Raw genomic sequence first — 20,294 nt, forward strand, 5'->3', positions numbered from 1 at the left:
GGAAAATACCAGATACAGAGGTAGTGAAGAACTATCAAGGCTGGACTTAATACTTATGACAGAGCCTGAAATTGTTGATCAAATTTATTACAAAACTCCGATAGGAAAGAGTGACCATGTACTAATAGAATTTGAGTTGAAAGAGGAAATTGATCGAAGCAGAAATGATAAACATAGAATAGGAAGACTAATGTACAGCAAAACAAATTTTGAGAAACTCAAAAAATTCTTTCGCAACGCCAACTGGGAAAAATTCCTAAATGAAGAAACAGGGATGGAAGAGAAATGGAACATACTAAAAGAAATTTACAATGAGGGAGTAAATAGATATGTACCACAACAAAAAATGGGAAGAACATATATAAAAAGCTGGTACAGCAAAAGGGGTAGTGAGGCTAAGGATAAAAGAGACAAAACTTGGAAGAAATGGAAAAGAGACAAGAAAACAAGCAAATGGCAAATGTACATCAAACTAAGAAGTGAGTATGTAAAAATATGCAGAGATGAAAAGAGAAACTATGAAAACATATATATATATAGAAAAATGCAAGGAAGAACCCAAGCTATTTTACAGGTATGTAAATGGCAAACTGAAGAACAAACAAGAAATAGAAAAGCTGCACCAAGATAAACATGAATATACAGAAGAACTGGAAATGGCTGAAATTATGAACAATTTCAAATCAGTATTCACAATAGAAAACTCATCTAACTGTGAGGTAACAGAGAGAGAGAGAGATCCCCCTCAATGAAAGAAATAATTGTAACACAAAAGGAAATCAGCGACAAAATCAAAACCCTTGACGTCAGAAAATCACATGGTCCAGACAGAATTGCAAATTGGATACTGAGAGAATGCATGGAAGAATTAACAGACAAAGTATACAATATAATTAAATTCTCACTTATAGAAGGAAAAGTGCCACAGGACTGGAAGAAGGCAAACATTGTACCAATTTATAAGGGAGGAAACAAGGAAGACCCATCAAATTACAGACTGGTCTCCCTGACAAGCACAGTAGCAAAAGTTTGCGAAAAGATCATCAAAAATAGATGGGTTAAACATTTGGAAGAAAAAATATACTGAATCCAAATCAATTTGGATTTAGACAAGGAAGATCATGTACAACAAACTTGATCTGCTTCTACTCAAGATTAATAGACATAATACAAGAGAGAGAAGGTTGGGCAGACTGTGCAAAAGGCATTTGATAAGGTACCACACAATAAACTATAAGAAAGATAGAATCAATAGGTGGTATCAGAGGAAAATTATTGGAATGGATGAAAGACTTCCTAACTGGGAGAATTATGAGAGTAGTAATTAGAGACAAATTCTCAAATTGGGAAGAAATGATAAGTGGTGTCCCGCAGGGATCAGTACTGGCCCCGATCATGTTTGATATATACATAAATGACATGGACATAGGAGTAGAGTGTTATATGAATTTCTTTGCAGACAACACAAAAATACTAAAGAAAGTAAAAACGGAGGAGGATTGCAACTCATTACAACAAGACTTGGACAAGATCTGGAAATGGACTCAAAAATGGGAAGTGAAATTCAATATCAAGAAATGTAGTATAATGGAATTTGGAAAAAAGTAAAAACAGAATATCGAGAGATTATAAAATTGGTGAAGAGATAAGAAAAGTAAACTCGTAAAAAGACCTTGGAGTGATGATCAGCAAGGACATGACACCAGATAAGCATTTTAATAAAATAGTTGGAGAAACCTAGAATTTATTGAGGTCAGTAAAAGTAGCATTTGTCTATTTGGACGAGGAAATGATAAAAAAAAATTAACTATACTAATAAGACCAAAACTCGAGTACGCAACAACACTATGGACACCCAGTATCAAAAAGAATATAAAGAAGTTAGAAAGAATACAAAGAGCAACAACAAAACTGGCACCAACTCTTTCCAAAATGACATATGAACAAAGACTGTCCAAATTAGAATTACCAACTCTGGAACAAAGAAGGGAAAGACGAGACTTACTAACTATCTGTAGAATTATGAAAGAAATTAAAATCTTAAATAAGAATGACTTATTGAAATGGGACAATGGAAAAACAAGAGGATACGAAAAAAAAAAAAAAAGATAATTACAGAAGAGATCTGAAAAAAAAAAAAAAAAATAGCTTCCCACACAGAAACAAATTGGACAAAGAAACAGAGTGTGCAAACACTATTCAAGATTTTAAGAAAAAACTTGATGCTGAGAGATACAAAGATGGGTCACCATGAACATAGCTCCCTTTCCGCATAATACAACTAGGTAAACCTTAGGGTTCTGTTTGGAAAACTCCCAGACCCGCTTATGCCTTAATTTTGTCTAGGAATTTACTTATTGGTCTACAGAGAGTAGGATGCCTAGTCCTATCCTTCATCCCATTTTAGTTGCCTTTTATGACCCAAGTGATAACACTCAGTGGCAGTATTCTTTCCCCCTACCACAGGGGACAGAGGCAAAAATGGAAATACATTCTCAAAGAAGTGGTACAGGACAGTATTAAGAATGGGGGGACAGCATAGCAGAGGGACAGTTACAGTATAATAAAGTAGCATAATTTCTCTATGAGTAAATATTTTCTTCAACACAAAATAATGTGTGACTCTGGTCCATAGGGTTATCCATATGGACCCTAAAGTATCAGCTGTATGCTATTGAGTATATTTTTACAAAGGATTACAAAGGCGGAGCATGCCAACAGGAGAGCTTTTGGCCCATATCTAGGTCAGATGCGAAGAAAAAATCATGATAATAATAATAATAAATGAACAAATAAAAATTATAATAATGTAAATAACAAATAAAATGCATAAATGCATAGGTATAGTTGAATAATAAACAAGCAGGTAAATAGTAAATAATGATAAATTGACATATAACTAATAATAAATATGAATCAAATAGACAAATTATATAACAAAACAAAAACAAATGATATAAAATAGATAATAATCATTACAGCATCTTGCTTAGGTGTTTATCTAAATGATTTTTAAAGCTTCAAACTGAACTACATTGCACTGCCTCTGCAGGAAGTTTATTCCATTCATTGACTACACGGTTGGCGAAGTTGTTTCTACCCACTTCCAAATTGAATCTATTTCCGGACAGTTTGAGACCATTGTTTCTTGTCTGATTCTCATTCAATGTGAAAATTTTGTCACTTTTGATGTTGTCAATTCCCTTTAGAATTTTAAAGACCTGTATCAAGTCACCTCTGAGTCTACACTTTTTTAGGGAAAACAGATTCATATGTTTTAATCTATTTTCAAATGATTTATTTTTGATATTTGGAATCAGTTTTGTGGCTCACCGTTGTACTTTTTCCAGTCTGTCAATGTCTTTAATGAGATTTAGTGACCATACGAAACAGCATATTCCAAATGTGGACAAACTAATGATTTACATAGCTTGTTAATGAGTGATGGACTTTTGAAATCAAAAGATCACGCAATCAATCCTAGAATCTTATTTGCTTTCTCAGAGGCTGAAATACACTGCTTGGATGATTTGAGATCGTTACTGATAATTATGCAGAGATCTTTTTCACCATTCACTTTTGTTAACGAATTTCCAAATAATTTGGAATTGTACGTACTGTTATTTTTTCCTATGTGCATTACCTTGCATTTACTTGTGTTAAATTTCATTAGCCACTTTTCAGACCATTGCTGTAATTTATCTAAATCTTCTTGAATATCTAATTGGTTTAAGTGATCATTTGCCATTCCGGACAGTTTTGTATCATCAGCAAATTTGGAAACAGATTTTAGTCCATGGTCTATATCATTTATATATACTATGAATAGAAGTGGCCCAAGAACGGAACCCTGAGGAACTCCACTTGTAACATTTTTCCATCTAGAAGTTTTTCCATTTAAAACAACTCTGTTTTCAATCATTCAACCAATTACTAGTCCAACTTAATAGGCTACCACTTATTCCATGTGAAGCTAATTTAGTAAGTAGTCTTTCGTGTGGGACGGTATCAAAAGCTTTTGCAAAGTCTAGATATATTAAATCTATATTGTTTCTTTTGTCATAATTCGAGATAACTGTGTTGTAGAATTTGAGTAAGTTAGTCACGCAAGAATGTTTCCGTCTGAAACCATGTTGGCTATCATTTATCAAACAGTTACTTTCTAAATGATGTTCGATAGCATCCCTGACAATAGTTTCCATTATTTTTTCTATGATTGAAGTCAAACTTATAGGCCTATAGTTATTTGGTTTCTTTTTGTCACCTTTTTTGAATATGGGAGTAACGTTAGCTAGCTTCCATTCTCTTGGGACATCTCCAGATATGATGGATTTCTTTAAAATAATTTCTAATGGAACAACAATCTCATTTTTCATTTCCTTTAAGATTCATGGATGCCAACCGTCAGGCCCCGGTGTTTTATTAACTTTGAGTTTATCTATACACCTTTTAATTTTTTCTTTTGTTATATTTACCGTAGTAAGTTTACCCTTGACTTTTCACAGGTTTCAGTTTGGAGTTCATTTTGAGGTGTTTCGTTTACGAATGCCAAGCTAAAATAATTGTTTAAAATATTACACATTCCTTCATTTGAATATTCAAGTTGACCATCAGCAGATAATAGTGGACCAATGTGATTCCTAACAACCTTTTTATCTCTAATGTAACTATAGAATTCTTTGGGATTCTCTTTGGATTTATCAGCAATAATCATTTCATATTGTCATTTTTGTTATTTTATTACTTCACAATAACATGAAGCCAATACCCCAGATGAGGATCGGGGGCAGGGGTTAGGGAATAGTGACAGAGGAAAATGAAAAGGAAGAGACTTCATACTATTGTGTTTTCTTCCAGGTACGTCTTGTGACTACAACTTTCCCGGAGCTGGGACGCTTGCATATGGCCTATGTTGTTGTACCAGATTTGTCATACTCAGTCCATGGGAAGGTCTCCTCAGGCAGACATTCTTTTAGTATTGTATCTTATGGTATCACAAGTCCGGATTCCATGAAATCGTCATCAAGTGTGAAAATAAAGTCCCCAACATCGTCATGGCAGGAAGCAGAAGTCATCCTAGAGATGGATCTCATAGGAACTTTCCCAGAACTATTTCAGGTACTATTATCAGGTATTATTATGTGTTTGAGATGAAATGTCTGAGGAGTGTGGTAGGGGTTACTAAGCTGGATAAAGTGAGAAACAAGAAGGTGAGGAGGAGAGTGGGGGTAGAAAAGGAGTTGGGAGTTAGGGTTGATGAAGGAGTATTGGGATGGTTTGGACACATGGAAAGAATGAGTGATGAAAGATTAGTAAAAGAGGTGTAGAAGGCAGAGGTGGATGGAGTGAACAGGAAGGGGTGACCTAGGATGAAATGGATGGATGGGGTAAAAGGGGCATTGGGAAAGAGGGGGTGTCTGTTGAGGAAGGAAGGGAGAAGACAGAAGATAAGGGTGAGTGGAGAATAGTTGTGTATGGATGATACTGTGGTGCATGGAAGGGAGTGGGTGGGGGATGAGGGAGTGGTTAGGGAGTATGCGTGAATGGTATTTTGACGCAGCCCAAAAGGATTTCTTTCTGTCTTCTCTTTTTTTGCATGAGAGGACAGAGAGGGGGGTCACCAATTAAATGAAGTGGTCTTGCTGTGGATGTGCTGTGTCTTGTTACAGTGCTTCTGACCCAGGGCGGTGGGCAAGATGTAGGGATGACCTGTCATCCAGGAGGAGTCAAGAAAAGAGGGAGGGAGGGGTGGTAAGTGGGAGTGGAGTATGTGGGGGGTGAAATGGATGAGAGTGAATTTATGCCTTTGACTTTGGCTACCTCCCTTGTAAGAGGGAAAAAGCCCTTGGTATATGTATATATATGCATTATTGATACTACTTTTCATCACCCTTAAAACTTTGGTTGGAAAATAGAGATAGTTAATATGAATAAAACTCGCAAATACACACAAGGATCTAAGGATGTCCACAAACAAACAAGAAACCTGGAACTTTTGAGAGTTAAAAACAAGGTTCTTTTTGAGCTGAGTAAATTATAAGAAATTAAATAATATGAGATTTACCTTAATCCTGTAAATCACTTATAGGCAGGTAATCAGATAATATAAAAGTAATAGTACTGAATGTAAGAATTTGAGGTGGATCCCTCAGGACTCTCCTGAAAACTTGTTTAAGTACAAAAAATATTCTTTCTCTGACAGAGTTCAATTGAGGTCAAAGGTACTATTCAGTTCTTTAGAACTGGGAATTTTCGAGTGTCAGTTCAAAGAACAGCCAACCTAATAGGATTTGGTATTGTTTTCACATCACCTTGGAACACAATACCAGGAGGCAACACATATATAGAAGTGAGTATTATATTCATTCTTGTGACCCCATTTAGACTCTGGCATTAGTTTATTTATAACTTGCATGATGTATTTAATCCTACTATCCTCAGCATGCTGCAAAGAGTTTTAGTCATCCCACATTTCAAACAAACTATTTTTGTCTGGCCCCTGAATCTCCATAAAATCATTGACAGATTAGGATGGATATAGTGATGAGGTGCAAAATTGACAACAGATCACGTGAAAAGAAAAGACACCTAAAACATTTAGACCTATTTTCTATGAAAAAGCAAAGACCCAGAGGAATACTTGGTGTAGTTCAAGATTTTACAGGGAATTGTTAGGACTGGAAGTTATAATATTTTCATACTAATTACCAACCAGATGAGAAATCATAACCTTGAGCTCTCACTGCTCAAATTTAATCAGAAAGTAAAGAAACAATATCATGAGCCAAGTAGCCAGTAAATGAAATAAAATTCCTGTTGAGGAAGTGTAATGTAGTACAGTTCATAGTTTTAAGATTCAGTTGGTGAAACACCTAAACAATATGCTGTAATGCCTTCCAAGTAATGTGTTTATTTGTTTACTTTCATGATTATACATTTGTTTCTTTATTTTCTGTTCCATTTTTTTATAACCTCAATATGGACCAAAAGGCTTCCCATTTGAAAATCTATTCCATATAATTTTGTTATTGTAGTGGATAAGATCTTAACTTAGCTGATATTTCAGAGCAGTTATGTTCATAAACCATAAAATATTATGATACTAATGAATGTTGTTTTCAGTGGAACACTGGAGATGTACAAGGTCATGTGATGTGGGGAAGTATGAAAGCAGTTGCCAAGTTTGAGCTGAACAAGAACTCAGAGGGGTTCAAGGTCACATTCAATCTTGATAACCCAGGGGCTGACATTTTTGACATCGATTTAAACCTGAAAATCTCTCTGGTGCAGGTAAGTCAAAATCAAAAAGTAATAAAGCTAAAAAACAGAATAAGTGTTCATGAGTTCTACACATTAATTGTGCTACATGTGCTGATACTGAGAATGGAGTATCAACAATGGGCACCTATAATTAATTAATTAATTGTTGGTCTAAGTTTCACAAAGTGGAAAACCTACTGTCCCACAGTGGCTGGCAATGGTACTTGGGCCATCCTATAGATTTCTCTGAGAAGAAACTTTGGGCTGTTGTCTATGTTGTATCAGTGTGGGACTGTTTCTCTGTCACTGGCTGAAATTGGCAGGGTGAGGGAAGTAGTCACATATGGTTTGCTCTCCATATGTGAAAAAGTTAAGAAATACTGCAGAAGTTGATAGAGATCCTAGGCCCAATCTGAAGACTTAGTGTTAGCCCCTCAGGGCTGCACCTCCTGATAAAGGTGAGGGGGTTCATGGGATTAATACAAGACCACAGTATATCCTTTTTTTTTTTTTTTTTTTTCAAAATAATGTCGGCCTTTGAAACTTCAAAATATGAAGTTCTCTTTGTGGGCACTTTAAGTTATGTATGTGGGTATGTGTCTACAGATATATTTCTTCTTTCCCCTAACCTATAAACTATTGTCACAAAGCAAGGTAGTTAGGCATGGGAGAAAGAAATCCTCACCCTGTTACTCATACCCCACATATCACTCATTCATTTTTGTCTTAAACCATAAAGATATACACATTTCTTCCTTGGCACCACTGCCCATTCATTCTAAGCATGAATATCTGGAGGGGTGGCAAGAGGGAGTGGTTACCTCCTATCCCTCACACCAACCCACTGGAAAATTTGTGTACATATTTTTAGAAAAATATATATATATATATATTTTTTTCATGGTAAGAAAAATACCACAATCCTAGAGCAGACCTCCCTTTTTTTCATTATGGTCATGAGTGAGTGGTTCACTATGGAGTGCTTTTCATCTGACCAGCACTCACTGGACAGATACCACACAAAGTACCAATTTCTTTTGCTGTTGTATATGTAATTTGCATTAGTATTAATTGTTGTTCAAGCAACTGGTTATGTAATTTACTTATTTTTCATTGTGAGATTTGTAAATGTGTATTGTTTTAATAAAGAATAGATAATTTTTGAAACTATACTGAAAATGCAACAGATAATAATGTGAGGTAAACAGTGTGTTTGCCATTTTGTCCCTTTTTTTTTTAATTTTCTGCTGATATCCCCTGATGCCCAGTGGATTTTAGTCTTGGAAGAGATTGTTGCCTTGATCTATTCATTCCTAGGTTTAATTTTCTTCAAACATTCCCTGTGAACAGATGAAGTAGCTATGGTGACACTACACACCCCTGTTTTAAACCAACCTTAGGTGTTTCACTTTCCTGTTTTTTCATTCTTATAGATTTCACATTCATCATATCAACTTATCACTATCTCTAAATTTGTTCCCCAATCCCTAACTCAATACAAACTTGTGGTCTTCCACATTCCTTCCCTGTTTACTTTATCATACACTTTTGCTTGATTGCTTCCCTTTTTTGTGTTGTTGTTGTTATTAGTATTGTTGCTGCTGTTGTTGGAGCTGCTGATACTACTGTTGCTGATATACATACAAACATATACCAAAGGGTTTTTCCCCTTACAAGGGAGGTAGCCAAAAAACAAAGGCATAAAAACCACTCCCGCCCATTCCATCCCCACATACTCCACTCCCATCTACCACTTTCCCTCCCTCTTATCTTGGCTCCTCCTGGATGATGGGTCATCCCTGCATCTCGCCCACTGCCCTGGGTCAAAAGCAGTGTCACAAGACATAACATATCCACAGCAAGGCTGTTTCATTAAATCGGTGAACCCCCCTTTCCATCCCCGCATGCAGAAAAAGAGAAGATGGGGAGAAATCCCTTCGGGCTGCATCAATTTATTTTTTACACATACTCCCTCACCCCACATCACCCACCTACTCCATCTCATGCATCACAGCATCATCCATACACAAACATTCTCCATTCACTCCTATCTTCTGTCCTCTCCCATTCTTCCTCAACAGACATTCCCTTCTTTCCCAATACCTCTTTTACCTCATCCATCCATCTCATCCTTGGTCACCCTCTCATGTTCACTCCTACCACCTCTGCCTTCCACCTCTTTTACTAATCTTTCATCGCTCATTCTTTTCATGTGTCTAAACCATCCCAATACTCTTTCATCAACCCTATCTCCGAACTCCCTTTCCACCCCTGTTCTCCTCCTCACCTTCTTGTTTCTCATTCTATCCACCCTAGTCCCTATCATACTTCTCAGGCACCTCATCCCAAACACATTCAAACTTCTCTCTTCCTCTTATGTTCCATGTTTCTGCTCCATACTGTGCTATCGCACAACCACTCCTTCATACAATCTCCTCTTAGCATCCATTCCCAAATGTCTATTTCTCATTACACTTTTTAATCCCCCAAGGCATTTACTTTCTTCTTTCAATTCAATCTACATTCTACCTCCACCTCCACTTCTCCCTTTCCCACCACATTAGCACCCAAGTATCTAAAACTATCCACCCCCTACAGTCTCTCTCCCTTAATACTTACTTCAAGTCTGCTGCCACTTTCTCCTCTTTTACATCTCATCAACTTTTACCCACATTCATCTTCAACTTCCTTCTTTCGTACACCTTCCCAAACTCTGTCTCTAATTTCCTCAATCCCTTCTCTGATCATACTACAAATGCAGTGTCCTCAGCAAACAACAAGTGGCTTATCTCCCACTTTTCTCCATTTTCTTTAACCATCTCCACTCTTCGACCCACTACCCTTGCATTTATGTTTTGCACCACTACATCCATGTATAGATTGAACAGCTAAGGTGACATAACAAATCCCTGACAAAGTCCCACCTTTACCTCAAACCACTCACTCTCTCCATTTCTGATTCTAACACAAGCTCTACTACTCTCATAAAAACTTTTGACTGCTCTTAACAGCTTTCCTTCTATCCCTTATATCTGCAATACCTCCCACAGTGCCTTCCTGTCTACCTTGTCGTAAGCCTTTTACAAATCCTTAAAAGCCTTCCCAACTACACTCAACAAGCTGATCCCTCTGAAACTACTACACTCACACTTGTCCCCCTTTCCCTTGTAAAGTGGAACTATACAGGCACTCCTCCAGTCCTCCAGCACTCTACCCTCTCTTAAACAAACATTAAATAACCTCACCAGCCAGCCAGTCCACCATAACTGTACCTCCTTTTTTCAGACATCCTGCATGGCATCCATCCAACCTAGGTGCCTTACCTGCTCTCATCATCTTAACAGCTGCTTTCACTTCATCTTTCCTTATTTCTCCTCCATTTTCCTCATTCATCACTGTCATTTTCTTAGCAAGCACTTCCCACTTCAACTACCTTTCCCTTCCTGTCCTCCTTCACATTTAGCAACTCCCTAAAATACTCTACCCACCTTCCTCTCACTGCCTTCTCTTCCATTATCATTTCTCCATCTGCATTTTTACCCCCTCCTCTCTATTTGATTTGCCTCCTCTTCCTCTTTTAATTTCTTTCCAAAACATCTTTTTATTACTTTCAAAATTTTCTGTTATACTCTTACCCCATTTTACATCTGCTGTCCTCTTTGCCTCCTTATTTGTAGCCATCCTAACAATCTAGGATATTGTTAGGATGGCTACAAATAAAAATGCATAGGTAGTTATAAAATTTGAACTGGTGTTAGGCCCATCCCTGACTATGTGGTACAATTTTGGTCTCCATCCTATAAAATGGATATTAATTCACCAGAATCAGTACAGATGAGAATGACCAAAATGATACCTGGGTTCAGAAATTTATCTTATGAGGACAGGCTTAAGCACCTTAAATTACACTCTATGGTAAGACATAGAGTGCAAGGTGATCAGATAGAGGTCTTCAAGTGGGTCAAGATCTTTAACAAGGATGATACAGGCTATCTGTATACAAAGAGCTTTTTCCCCCTTATAAGGGAGGTAGCCAAGTCAGAGGCATGTACCTAATCCCACTCATTCCACTCCCATCCACCACCGTTTCCCCCATTTATCTTAGCTTTTCATGGATGATGGGTTGTCCCTGTATCCCGCCCACTGCTCTGGGTCAGAAGCAATGTAGCAAGACATAGTAAATCCACAGCAAGGCTCCTGCACTTAATTGGCAATCCCCCCTCTCAGTCCCTTCATGCAGAATGATGCAAAGTCATATTAAGACAACAGGGTAGGACTCGCATTAATAGATTTTAATCATACAAATTTAGTTTTAAGAAAGAAATAGGCAAAAACTGGTGTACCAATATAGTGGTTAATGAATGGAATAGACTTAGTGACCATGTAGTGAGAGCTGAAACTATTGGTTGTTGAGAATGTCAGATAACTTTATGGATGAAGATAATAGGTGGTAATGGACATGGAACTGCCTAGTGTAGGCTTTGTGGTCTTTTGCTTCCTCCTTCATTTTTATGCTCTTATGTTCTTAGACCAATTACCCACTCACAAAACCAGAAATTATGAAAATAGCAAAATACAAATATATAATTAATCCAATTCAAAAGCCATCCCACCTCCATCAGCAGCAGATCTGGGCAAGATATCTACCACCTAGCCCATATAGCACCAAAGCACTATGAGAACTCAACAATCTTCAGTGATCCTTGCATTTATAATAAAGTCCCAATAATATGGAAAAGGACACACACACAATCTCCTAAAACCAACAAACCACTAGACCATCATACCAACTTCATACCAACCTATCTCACTCCTGCAATTTCATAACTAAAGGAAAGACTAATCCCAGAAAAAATCTACATCTTTATAATGAGGGCTTTTTCCTTCTTACCTGAAAGGTAGCCAAAGTCAAAAGGCATATACCCACTCCCACTCATTCCACTCCCATCCATCACCCTCTCCTCCGTCTCATCTTAGCTCCTCATTGATGAACTGGTCATCCCTATATCCCATCCACTGCCCTGGGTCAGAAGCAATGCAACAGCACACAGCATATCCACAGCAGGGCTGTTTCACTTAATTGGCAAACCCCCCTCTCCGTCCCCTCATGCAAAAAATGGAGGATGGTGAGAAATCCTTTAAGGCTGTGTCAAAATATCATTCATGCATAACAACTCCCTAACACCCAATCCCCCACCCCTTCCCTTCCTTGCATCACAGTATCATCTATACACAGCCATTCTCCACTCACCTGTATCTCCTGCCTTCTCCCTTCCTTGCTCAACAGGCATCCCCCACAAACTTAATATGTTTTTACTCGAGATTAATTGAGATAATACAAGAAAGAGATGGCTGGGCAGATTGCACCTTCTTGGACTTACAGAAGGCTTTTGACAAAGTACCACATAGAAATTAAAAAGAAAAATTGAAATAATAGGAGGAATACAAGTTAAGCTACTGGAATGGATGAAGGATTCCTTAAATGGGAGAAAAATGAGAGTGGTACTTAAAGACAAAATTTGAACTGGGAAGATGTGATAAGTGGCATCCTGCAAGGCTCTGTATTGGGTCCTTTAATGTTTGCCATATATATAAATGATATGGATGAGGGACTGTCACTGCCCCATAGTGCTGTTGGCACAATCACCTTTTCATATAATCTCTTCTATGTATCCATTCCCAAATGCTTATTTTTCATTACACTTTTTTAATTCCCCAAGGCATTTACTTGCTTCTCTCAATCTATAATTTTCCTCCACCTCCATTCCTCCCCTAACAGCTACATGCAACCCCAAATACCTAAAGCTATCCACTTCCTCCAGCCTCTCTCCTTTAAGACTTACTTCCAAATTGCTTCTATCCTCTTCCCTTGTACATCTTATAACCTTACTTTTACCCACATTTACCTTCAATTTTCTCCTATTGCATACCTTCCTAAACTCTGACACCAACTCCCTTGATCCCCTCTGACCCTGCCAAAAGCACAGTCATCACCTATTTTTCTCTATGTTCTTTAACCATTAGAAAAAAAAAAAAAACTTGTATATCATCCTCACCAGTATCATGTGGACTTGAAAAAGACCACTCCACCATCTCTGTTTACATACCTTACAGAATAGATATTGGATAACTTTGGAAGTCACATCACGAAACAGCAGTGGTGGTAGCAGACATAATTAAGGTTCTTGACAAATATTGCACTATCGAGAAATATTGCAGAAACAAATATACTATCTATCTCATATACCCAACAACAAAAAAATGGTTGACAAAAATTTTGCTTGTCAGATAATGTAGTGCCTTAGAGCCAACACCTGGTGAAGACCAAGAGGCAATGTTATAACCAGCCTTACTGAATTTTTCTCACATGGTTTCCATCCTAACATTCAGAACACAATATCAAGGGAACCACATCAGATGACTCAAAATAATTGTATTACACCACAACTACAAGATAACTGCCAGGAATACACAAATATTAAAAAATATATATATATAGAAGACAAAACAAGATCTCACCACCCCATAACAAATCTTCAGTAGCAATGTTTAACCCCTAACAACCATGAATCCAGGAAACATCCTGCCATCACAGTGAACAACTGGCCCCATTCAGAAGCAAAAAACAAAAAACCCATAATACAAGACCTTACATTTGGCACATATATGGTTCTACACCTTACAACTAGGTAAATACAACTAGGTAAATACATTTGTTGATAACTGAATATCATTTATGTCTATTTTGAGTACATTTAAATTGTGTTTGTCTTACACTGGTTTACATTTCAGTATGGGTCTGTGAGCTCAAATACTCACTCCAGTGTACAGTGTATTGTGGCGTATTTACCTAGTTGTATTTTACGGGAAGGGGAGCTATGCTTGTGGTGTCCCATCTTCATATCTAATTTTATCTAGACTGTTTTTACATTCGTGTATTGTTTTAGCACACACCACATTCTCATCCAACTTGTTCCAAACGTCTATTATCCTGTGGAGAAAGCTGTTCTTTTTAGGTCTCTTCTATAACTGTCTTTCTTGATTTTCTTTTAAGTGTGATGCACGGATGTTTTTTCAACGTGGGTCTATGTGTGCTTGAACAACAACTCCAGTCAGCATTGTCTTGTAATGTGTTTCAAGTATGGTATATCCACTGAGACCCATGAGTGGCAATTATAGCAGATTATTGAAGTGTTGTTTATGTGGTGGATCTAGACCATTTATGTGAAGAGGACTGGGCTTAAGTGTTGCCAGATTGGAGTATGAAAATATTGAGAGCAGGCAAGAATATGCCATGTCAACAAATGTGTGTATTGATGCTTATTTGTTTAAGTTTAGAATTTATTGGGTACAGCTCTACCTATATTCTACTTGCTAGCTCTTGTACCATAACTATGAAATCCCATTCTGATAAGCAAAGGTGGTGTTAAGCTTGTATTAAAGCTTTCCATTCCTTTTATTCTAATGGTTCCTTCATGGGAAGGCCTAAAGATTTTTAACAAAAGTCCAAAAATTGTTTGAACTATTTAATCTTCAAGACATCTTTAGACCATTCATCTTCAGGAAGGAAAGTATAACATGAATGGAAATGTAAGGTCACAGTGGACATTCTGGGAGAGGGCAACTTAAACATACATTTGTAAAAGTAGTGACTCATGCCAAGTGTACCTGAAAGTATCGGTGGCAGAGTCGCCTCTATCATGAGCAGTGAACCTAGATATGAGAGGAGAGTCTTCTATTTCTAGAAAGTGTTGTTGCTGGCATAAATTATGCTAATTGCAGGTTCCTCTAACCAAATGGTGATTTCTTCAGACGTCTTGAGGCAGTCAGTTTCATAGTTTTTGAGGATGATCTTAATGTTGTTGAATCTTGATCTGTTGAGGATAAGATTATGGGTATTTTTGGTGTGTATATGATGCCACTTTGGAGGTGGCAAGACATTCTTTTAGAAAGAGCCATGGAAGTCAGTCTATCATATGTGGAGTGATATTCACATATTGGGTGGTCAGAATTATGCATGACAATATCTTCTTGAAGTGGGAGCTTGATGGCTGAGCAGACCATGTTGTCAGTACCTGAAGTCTAAAATCCCTAAGTTCTGGTGAAGACATTTGAGTCTTGCCATCCTTCATGATATGTATAGACTGAAATATTAAAACAATCTTAAAGGGAATAGGTGGAGGGTGGGGAGATATTCTTCATAACTAGATTAAAGGTTTTTAAGTGCTTTGGATTTTCATTTTTGGGTTTGTGGGGAGAACACTGTATGGGAGTCCAGGTAAGATCTCAAACTACCATCTGAAATATCAAGAACTAGAGGTAATATTACCATTCAGACCAGTCTTCATCTACTCCCAGATTCACAATAGAATATCAATAACTTGGAAGAGAGCACACATAAATCCCCTTAAAAAATTAGGATTTCCAATATCTGTTCACCATCAAAGCTAGTGAAAAAATATCCTGGAAAGAAACCACATATACAATTTTTACTAAATCAATGAAGTTTTAAGAAAGACTGCTCTATCATCACACTCTCATACCTCAACGAATACTGAACTGAAATGCTTCCCTTGTACAAGTTTCAAGGAGTTTGAGGATATCTTCTAGTGTAGTTAACTATATTGTCTCCGTAGTGTGGTAGGTCTGTTGGCAAATTGAATCAGTGGTCTTGATGATAATGACATTCATAGAAATTAGTTCAATGTCCAAAGGGACAAGAATATCAGAAAGGTGTATGGTTTAAAAAATGTTGAGGACATTCCATGTGGATTTAAGACTGAAACTTAGCAGTGTGAAGGGCATAACCACAGAACTTAGGTGTTTACAAATGTATATGTTATGGGCAACATTTGGCTGATGAGGGGATGGAGGGGGTTACCATGTTTTGGGTCTTGCCTTTGCCAAAAGCATAACCCAGTTTAGGGTTTTCCTTAGGTAAAGGAGGCTTGATATAATATTATTATGTCTGATGGTCTTGTTGAGTCTAGATTTTAGTTTATTTGTGAAATTTATAGTAAATATCTTGAATTTAGAGGCACCTTCATGTATGAACTTCATTGTTCTTTGAAGATAATTGTCCTTGTCTAAAAAGATATATACAGCAGATTTGTCTGCTTTGAGCTTGAGAAGGGAGGTCCTATAGTGACCTCTGCATTTATTGGCCTCAGCATATAATTGAAAGGAAAAGTTGGAGTATGTGGTGGCCTTCTTTTTTCTTGCTTGTTTTTTAATATTGTTGAGGAACATTTCTAGTTCAGTCTTTTTGGTGAGTTGGTGGGGTTGAGTCATGTAGTGGCATTTAAACCCAAGTTGATGAATTCAGTGTGATTGCTCTTGGGACAAGTGGTATTGGGGTTGAAGAACTTATTTGTAGGCCGTGGATGTTGATTAGGGTGTCGTGTAGATTGATAGGGACTCAGATATCTAGAGGGATATTCAAATTCTAATGGGAACAAAGGGTCTGTTAGTTGGTGAGGAGTTACTGATGGAGGGACTCCTTCACCTGAAGTTCTTTCAAGAAGGTCATCCTTTCTTGATGGCAGGTTCTTCGGCTGTTGACCTGGCGACTAAAAGTAAGTTTTGGAAGGAGGCCATGTTGAATACACGATCTAAGGAAATCAACAACAGCAATGGCATTCTTAAGCAACAAAACTTCCCAGCAGAAGAAGAATCCACAACCCATAAATAGGCTCACAGCTCAAGATAGAGTTGACTGAACTACCACTACTTTTGGGTATGTATGACACAAGTCACTACATTTCGGAACTCATGCTACATGCCCTCTCTCAGGTTGTATACATATATACCCATGTAATCTCATTTCTGTTTTACTTTACTCCCCGTGTGTGTTTGGGGGGGTGACTGTGTCTGGTCAAAAGATGTCTTGGATATCAAAGTGTAGAATATATATATTTTTATAATCTATGTTAGACATTTAAAAAAGGAGTTACTAAAGACAAAGAAAATTTTGAGTATGAGCTTAATGCCACTAATGTCTTCACATCATAGATACAATATGGCCTCCATTTAGTACATATATATATATTTATATATATATATATATATATATATATATATATATATATATATATATATATATATAATATATTTATATGTATGTGCTGTGTCTTGCAACACTGCCTCTGACCCAGAGCAGTGGGCGAGATGCAGGGATGGCCTGTCATCCAGGAGGAGCTGAGATGAGAGGAAGGGAGAGGGTAGATGGGAGTGGAGTATGTGGAGATGGAATGGGTGGGAGTGGTTTTTATGCCTTCGTTTTTTGGCTACCTCCCTTGTAAATGGGAAAAAGTCTTTGGTATATTTATCTAGTTGTATCTTAAGGGAAGGGGAGCTATGCTCGTGGTGTCCCATCTTTGTATCTTGCAGTGTCTAGTTTGCTCTTAAATTCATGTACATTTTTTGCACACACTACTGTTTTATCCAGTTTGTTCCTCTCTGTTTGGAAAACTGTTTTTTTTTTTTTTTAAGGTCTCTTCTATAACTAATCTTTTTGAGTTTCTTGTTATATCCCCTTGTATTTCTCTTATCCCAATTTAATAAGTCCTCTCTATCAAGGACTTCTGTGCCTTTCATGATTCTGTAAATGGTCAGCAGGTCATCTCTCTCTCTCTTCTTTGTTCCAAAGTTGGTAATTTCAATTTAGCCAGTCTCTGAAGTGATTCACAATTCATTTCAGTATTCATTTCCCTCAGCAATTTAGCATCATCTGGAAAGAAGCTCATGTAACAATTCACATCTTCATCCATGTCATTCACATAAATAGTGAACATTATTGGAGCCAATGCAGATCCTTGTGGAACTCCACTAATCACCTCCTGCCAAGTTGAATACTTTTCTCTGAGCACTACTCTCATTTTTCTGCTATGCAAGAAATCCTCCATCCAGTTTAATAATTTACTTTGTATTCCTCCTTTGTTTTTAATGTCTTTTAATAATTTTTTGTGTGGTACTTTGTCAAAGGCTTTTTGTAAGTCTAGGAAAGCACAAACAGCCCATCCACCACTTTCTTGTATTATATCTATTAGTTCTTGAGTAGAAACAGATTAAGTTTGTGGCACATGGTCTTCCCTGTCTGAATCCAAATTGTCTTGGGTTTATTATATTGTTTTCTTCCAGGTGTTTTATCCATCTATTCTTGATATTTTTTTCACAAATTTTGGCGACAGTGGTGGTAAAGGAGACTGGTCTGTAATTTGTTAGTTCTTCTGTGTTTCCTCCTTTATGTATTGGTACAATATTGGCATTTTTCCAGTCCCTTGGTAATTTTCCTTCTTTAAGTGAGCAACTTATTATGTTATATATTTTCCCCATTTATCCCTTTTTACATTCTTTTAGTATCTAATTTGCAATTCTTTCTTGGCCATGTGGTTTTCCTGACATCAAGGTTTGTTAGTTGATCTATTATTTTATGTATGTATATACATACATACATATGTGTGTGTGTATATATATACATATATATATATATATATATATATATATTTATATATATATATATATATTTATATATATATAATGTATGTATATACAAGTATATATATATACATGTATATATGTATATATATGTATATATGTATATATATATGTATATATATGTATATATATATGTACATCTACACTGAATGGTTCCCAGCGATCAATTGATATTTTTATTCAACCACAAACAACTTTTAATTCCATGCCATCGCAATCGAGACTGAAGAATCGCTCGATGGAGACATTTTGTTGGAAATTGAAACGTGGACGAGCCGAGGATTCGAACCCAGCTAACCCGTAACAAAGTTACAGTGACTTAAACCAATGCGCTATCAAGAGAGATATAAGTTGAGTACGATTTTCTTATATTTGTATGCTCGAATTACATACATCTACACGAAATATCGCGTTCAACCCACCTCCGCTATGATATTGCATTTAGCTAGTATGTGCACGTGGGATAGATTATACATCTACACTGAATGGTTCCCAGCGATCAATTGATATTTTTATTCAACCACAAACAACTTTTAATTCCATGCCATCGCAATCGAGACTGAAGAATCGCTCGATGGAGACATTTTGTTGGAAATTGAAACGTGGACGAGCCAAGGATTCGAACCCAGCTAACCCGTAACAAAGTTACAGTGACTTAAACCAATGCGCTATCAAGAGAGATATAAGTTGAGTACGATTTTCTTATATTTGTATGCTCGAATTACATACATCTACACGAAATATCGCGTTCAACCCACCTCCGCTATGATATTGCATTTAGCTAGTATGTGCACGTGGGATAGATTATACATCTACACTGAATGGTTCCCAGCGATCAATTGATATTTTTATTCAACCACAAACAACTTTTAATTCCATGCCATCGCAATCGAGACTGAAGAATCGCTCGATGGAGACATTTTGTTGGAAATTGAAACGTGGACGAGCCGAGGATTCGAACCCAGCTAACCCGTAACAAAGTTACAGTGACTTAAACCAATGCGCTATCAAGAGAGATATAAGTTGAGTACGATTTTCTTATATTTGTATGCTCGAATTACATACATCTACACGAAATATCGCGTTCAACCCACCTCCGCTATGATATTGCATTTAGCTAGTATGTGCACGTGGGATAGATTATACATCTACACTGAATGGTTCCCAGCGATCAATTGATATTTTTATTCAACCACAAACAACTTTTAATTCCATGCCATCGCAATCGAGACTGAAGAATCGCTCGATGGAGACATTTTGTTGGAAATTGAAACGTGGACGAGCCGAGGATTCGAACCCAGCTAACCCGTAACAAAGTTACAGTGACTTAAACCAATGCGCTATCAAGAGAGATATAAGTTGAGTACGATTTTCTTATATTTGTATGCTCGAATTACATACATCTACACGAAATATCGCGTTCAACCCACCTCCGCTATGATATTGCATTTAGCTAGTATGTGCACGTGGGATAGATTATACATCTACACTGAATGGTTCCCAGCGATCAATTGATATTTTTATTCAACCACAAACAA

General features: G+C 37.1%; 1 protein-coding gene across 2 annotated transcripts in view; it reads left to right on the top strand.

Annotated features, from left to right (window-relative positions):
- The window catches only part of LOC143025360 (uncharacterized), a 174,830-nt gene that overhangs the window by 130,867 nt on the left and 23,669 nt on the right, over nt 1-20,294 (top strand). The window contains exons 32-35 of one of the 2 annotated variants that reach the window (XM_076184900.1): nt 4,858-5,118; nt 6,203-6,349; nt 7,123-7,290; nt 16,806-16,996. In XM_076184900.1, the coding sequence (XP_076041015.1) occupies nt 4,858-5,118; nt 6,203-6,349; nt 7,123-7,290; nt 16,806-16,862 (633 nt within the window). In that variant the 3' untranslated portion in view covers nt 16,863-16,996. Of the gene's footprint in view, nt 1-4,857; nt 5,119-6,202; nt 6,350-7,122; nt 7,291-16,805; nt 16,997-20,294 lie in introns of those variants that run through there. The other variant, XM_076184898.1, reaches the window with a different exon arrangement.

Source organism: Oratosquilla oratoria, chromosome 5 (genome assembly GCF_046742065.1).
Source record: "Oratosquilla oratoria isolate Oo_2021 chromosome 5, ASM4674206v1, whole genome shotgun sequence".
NCBI lineage: Eukaryota > Metazoa > Arthropoda > Malacostraca > Stomatopoda > Squillidae > Oratosquilla > Oratosquilla oratoria.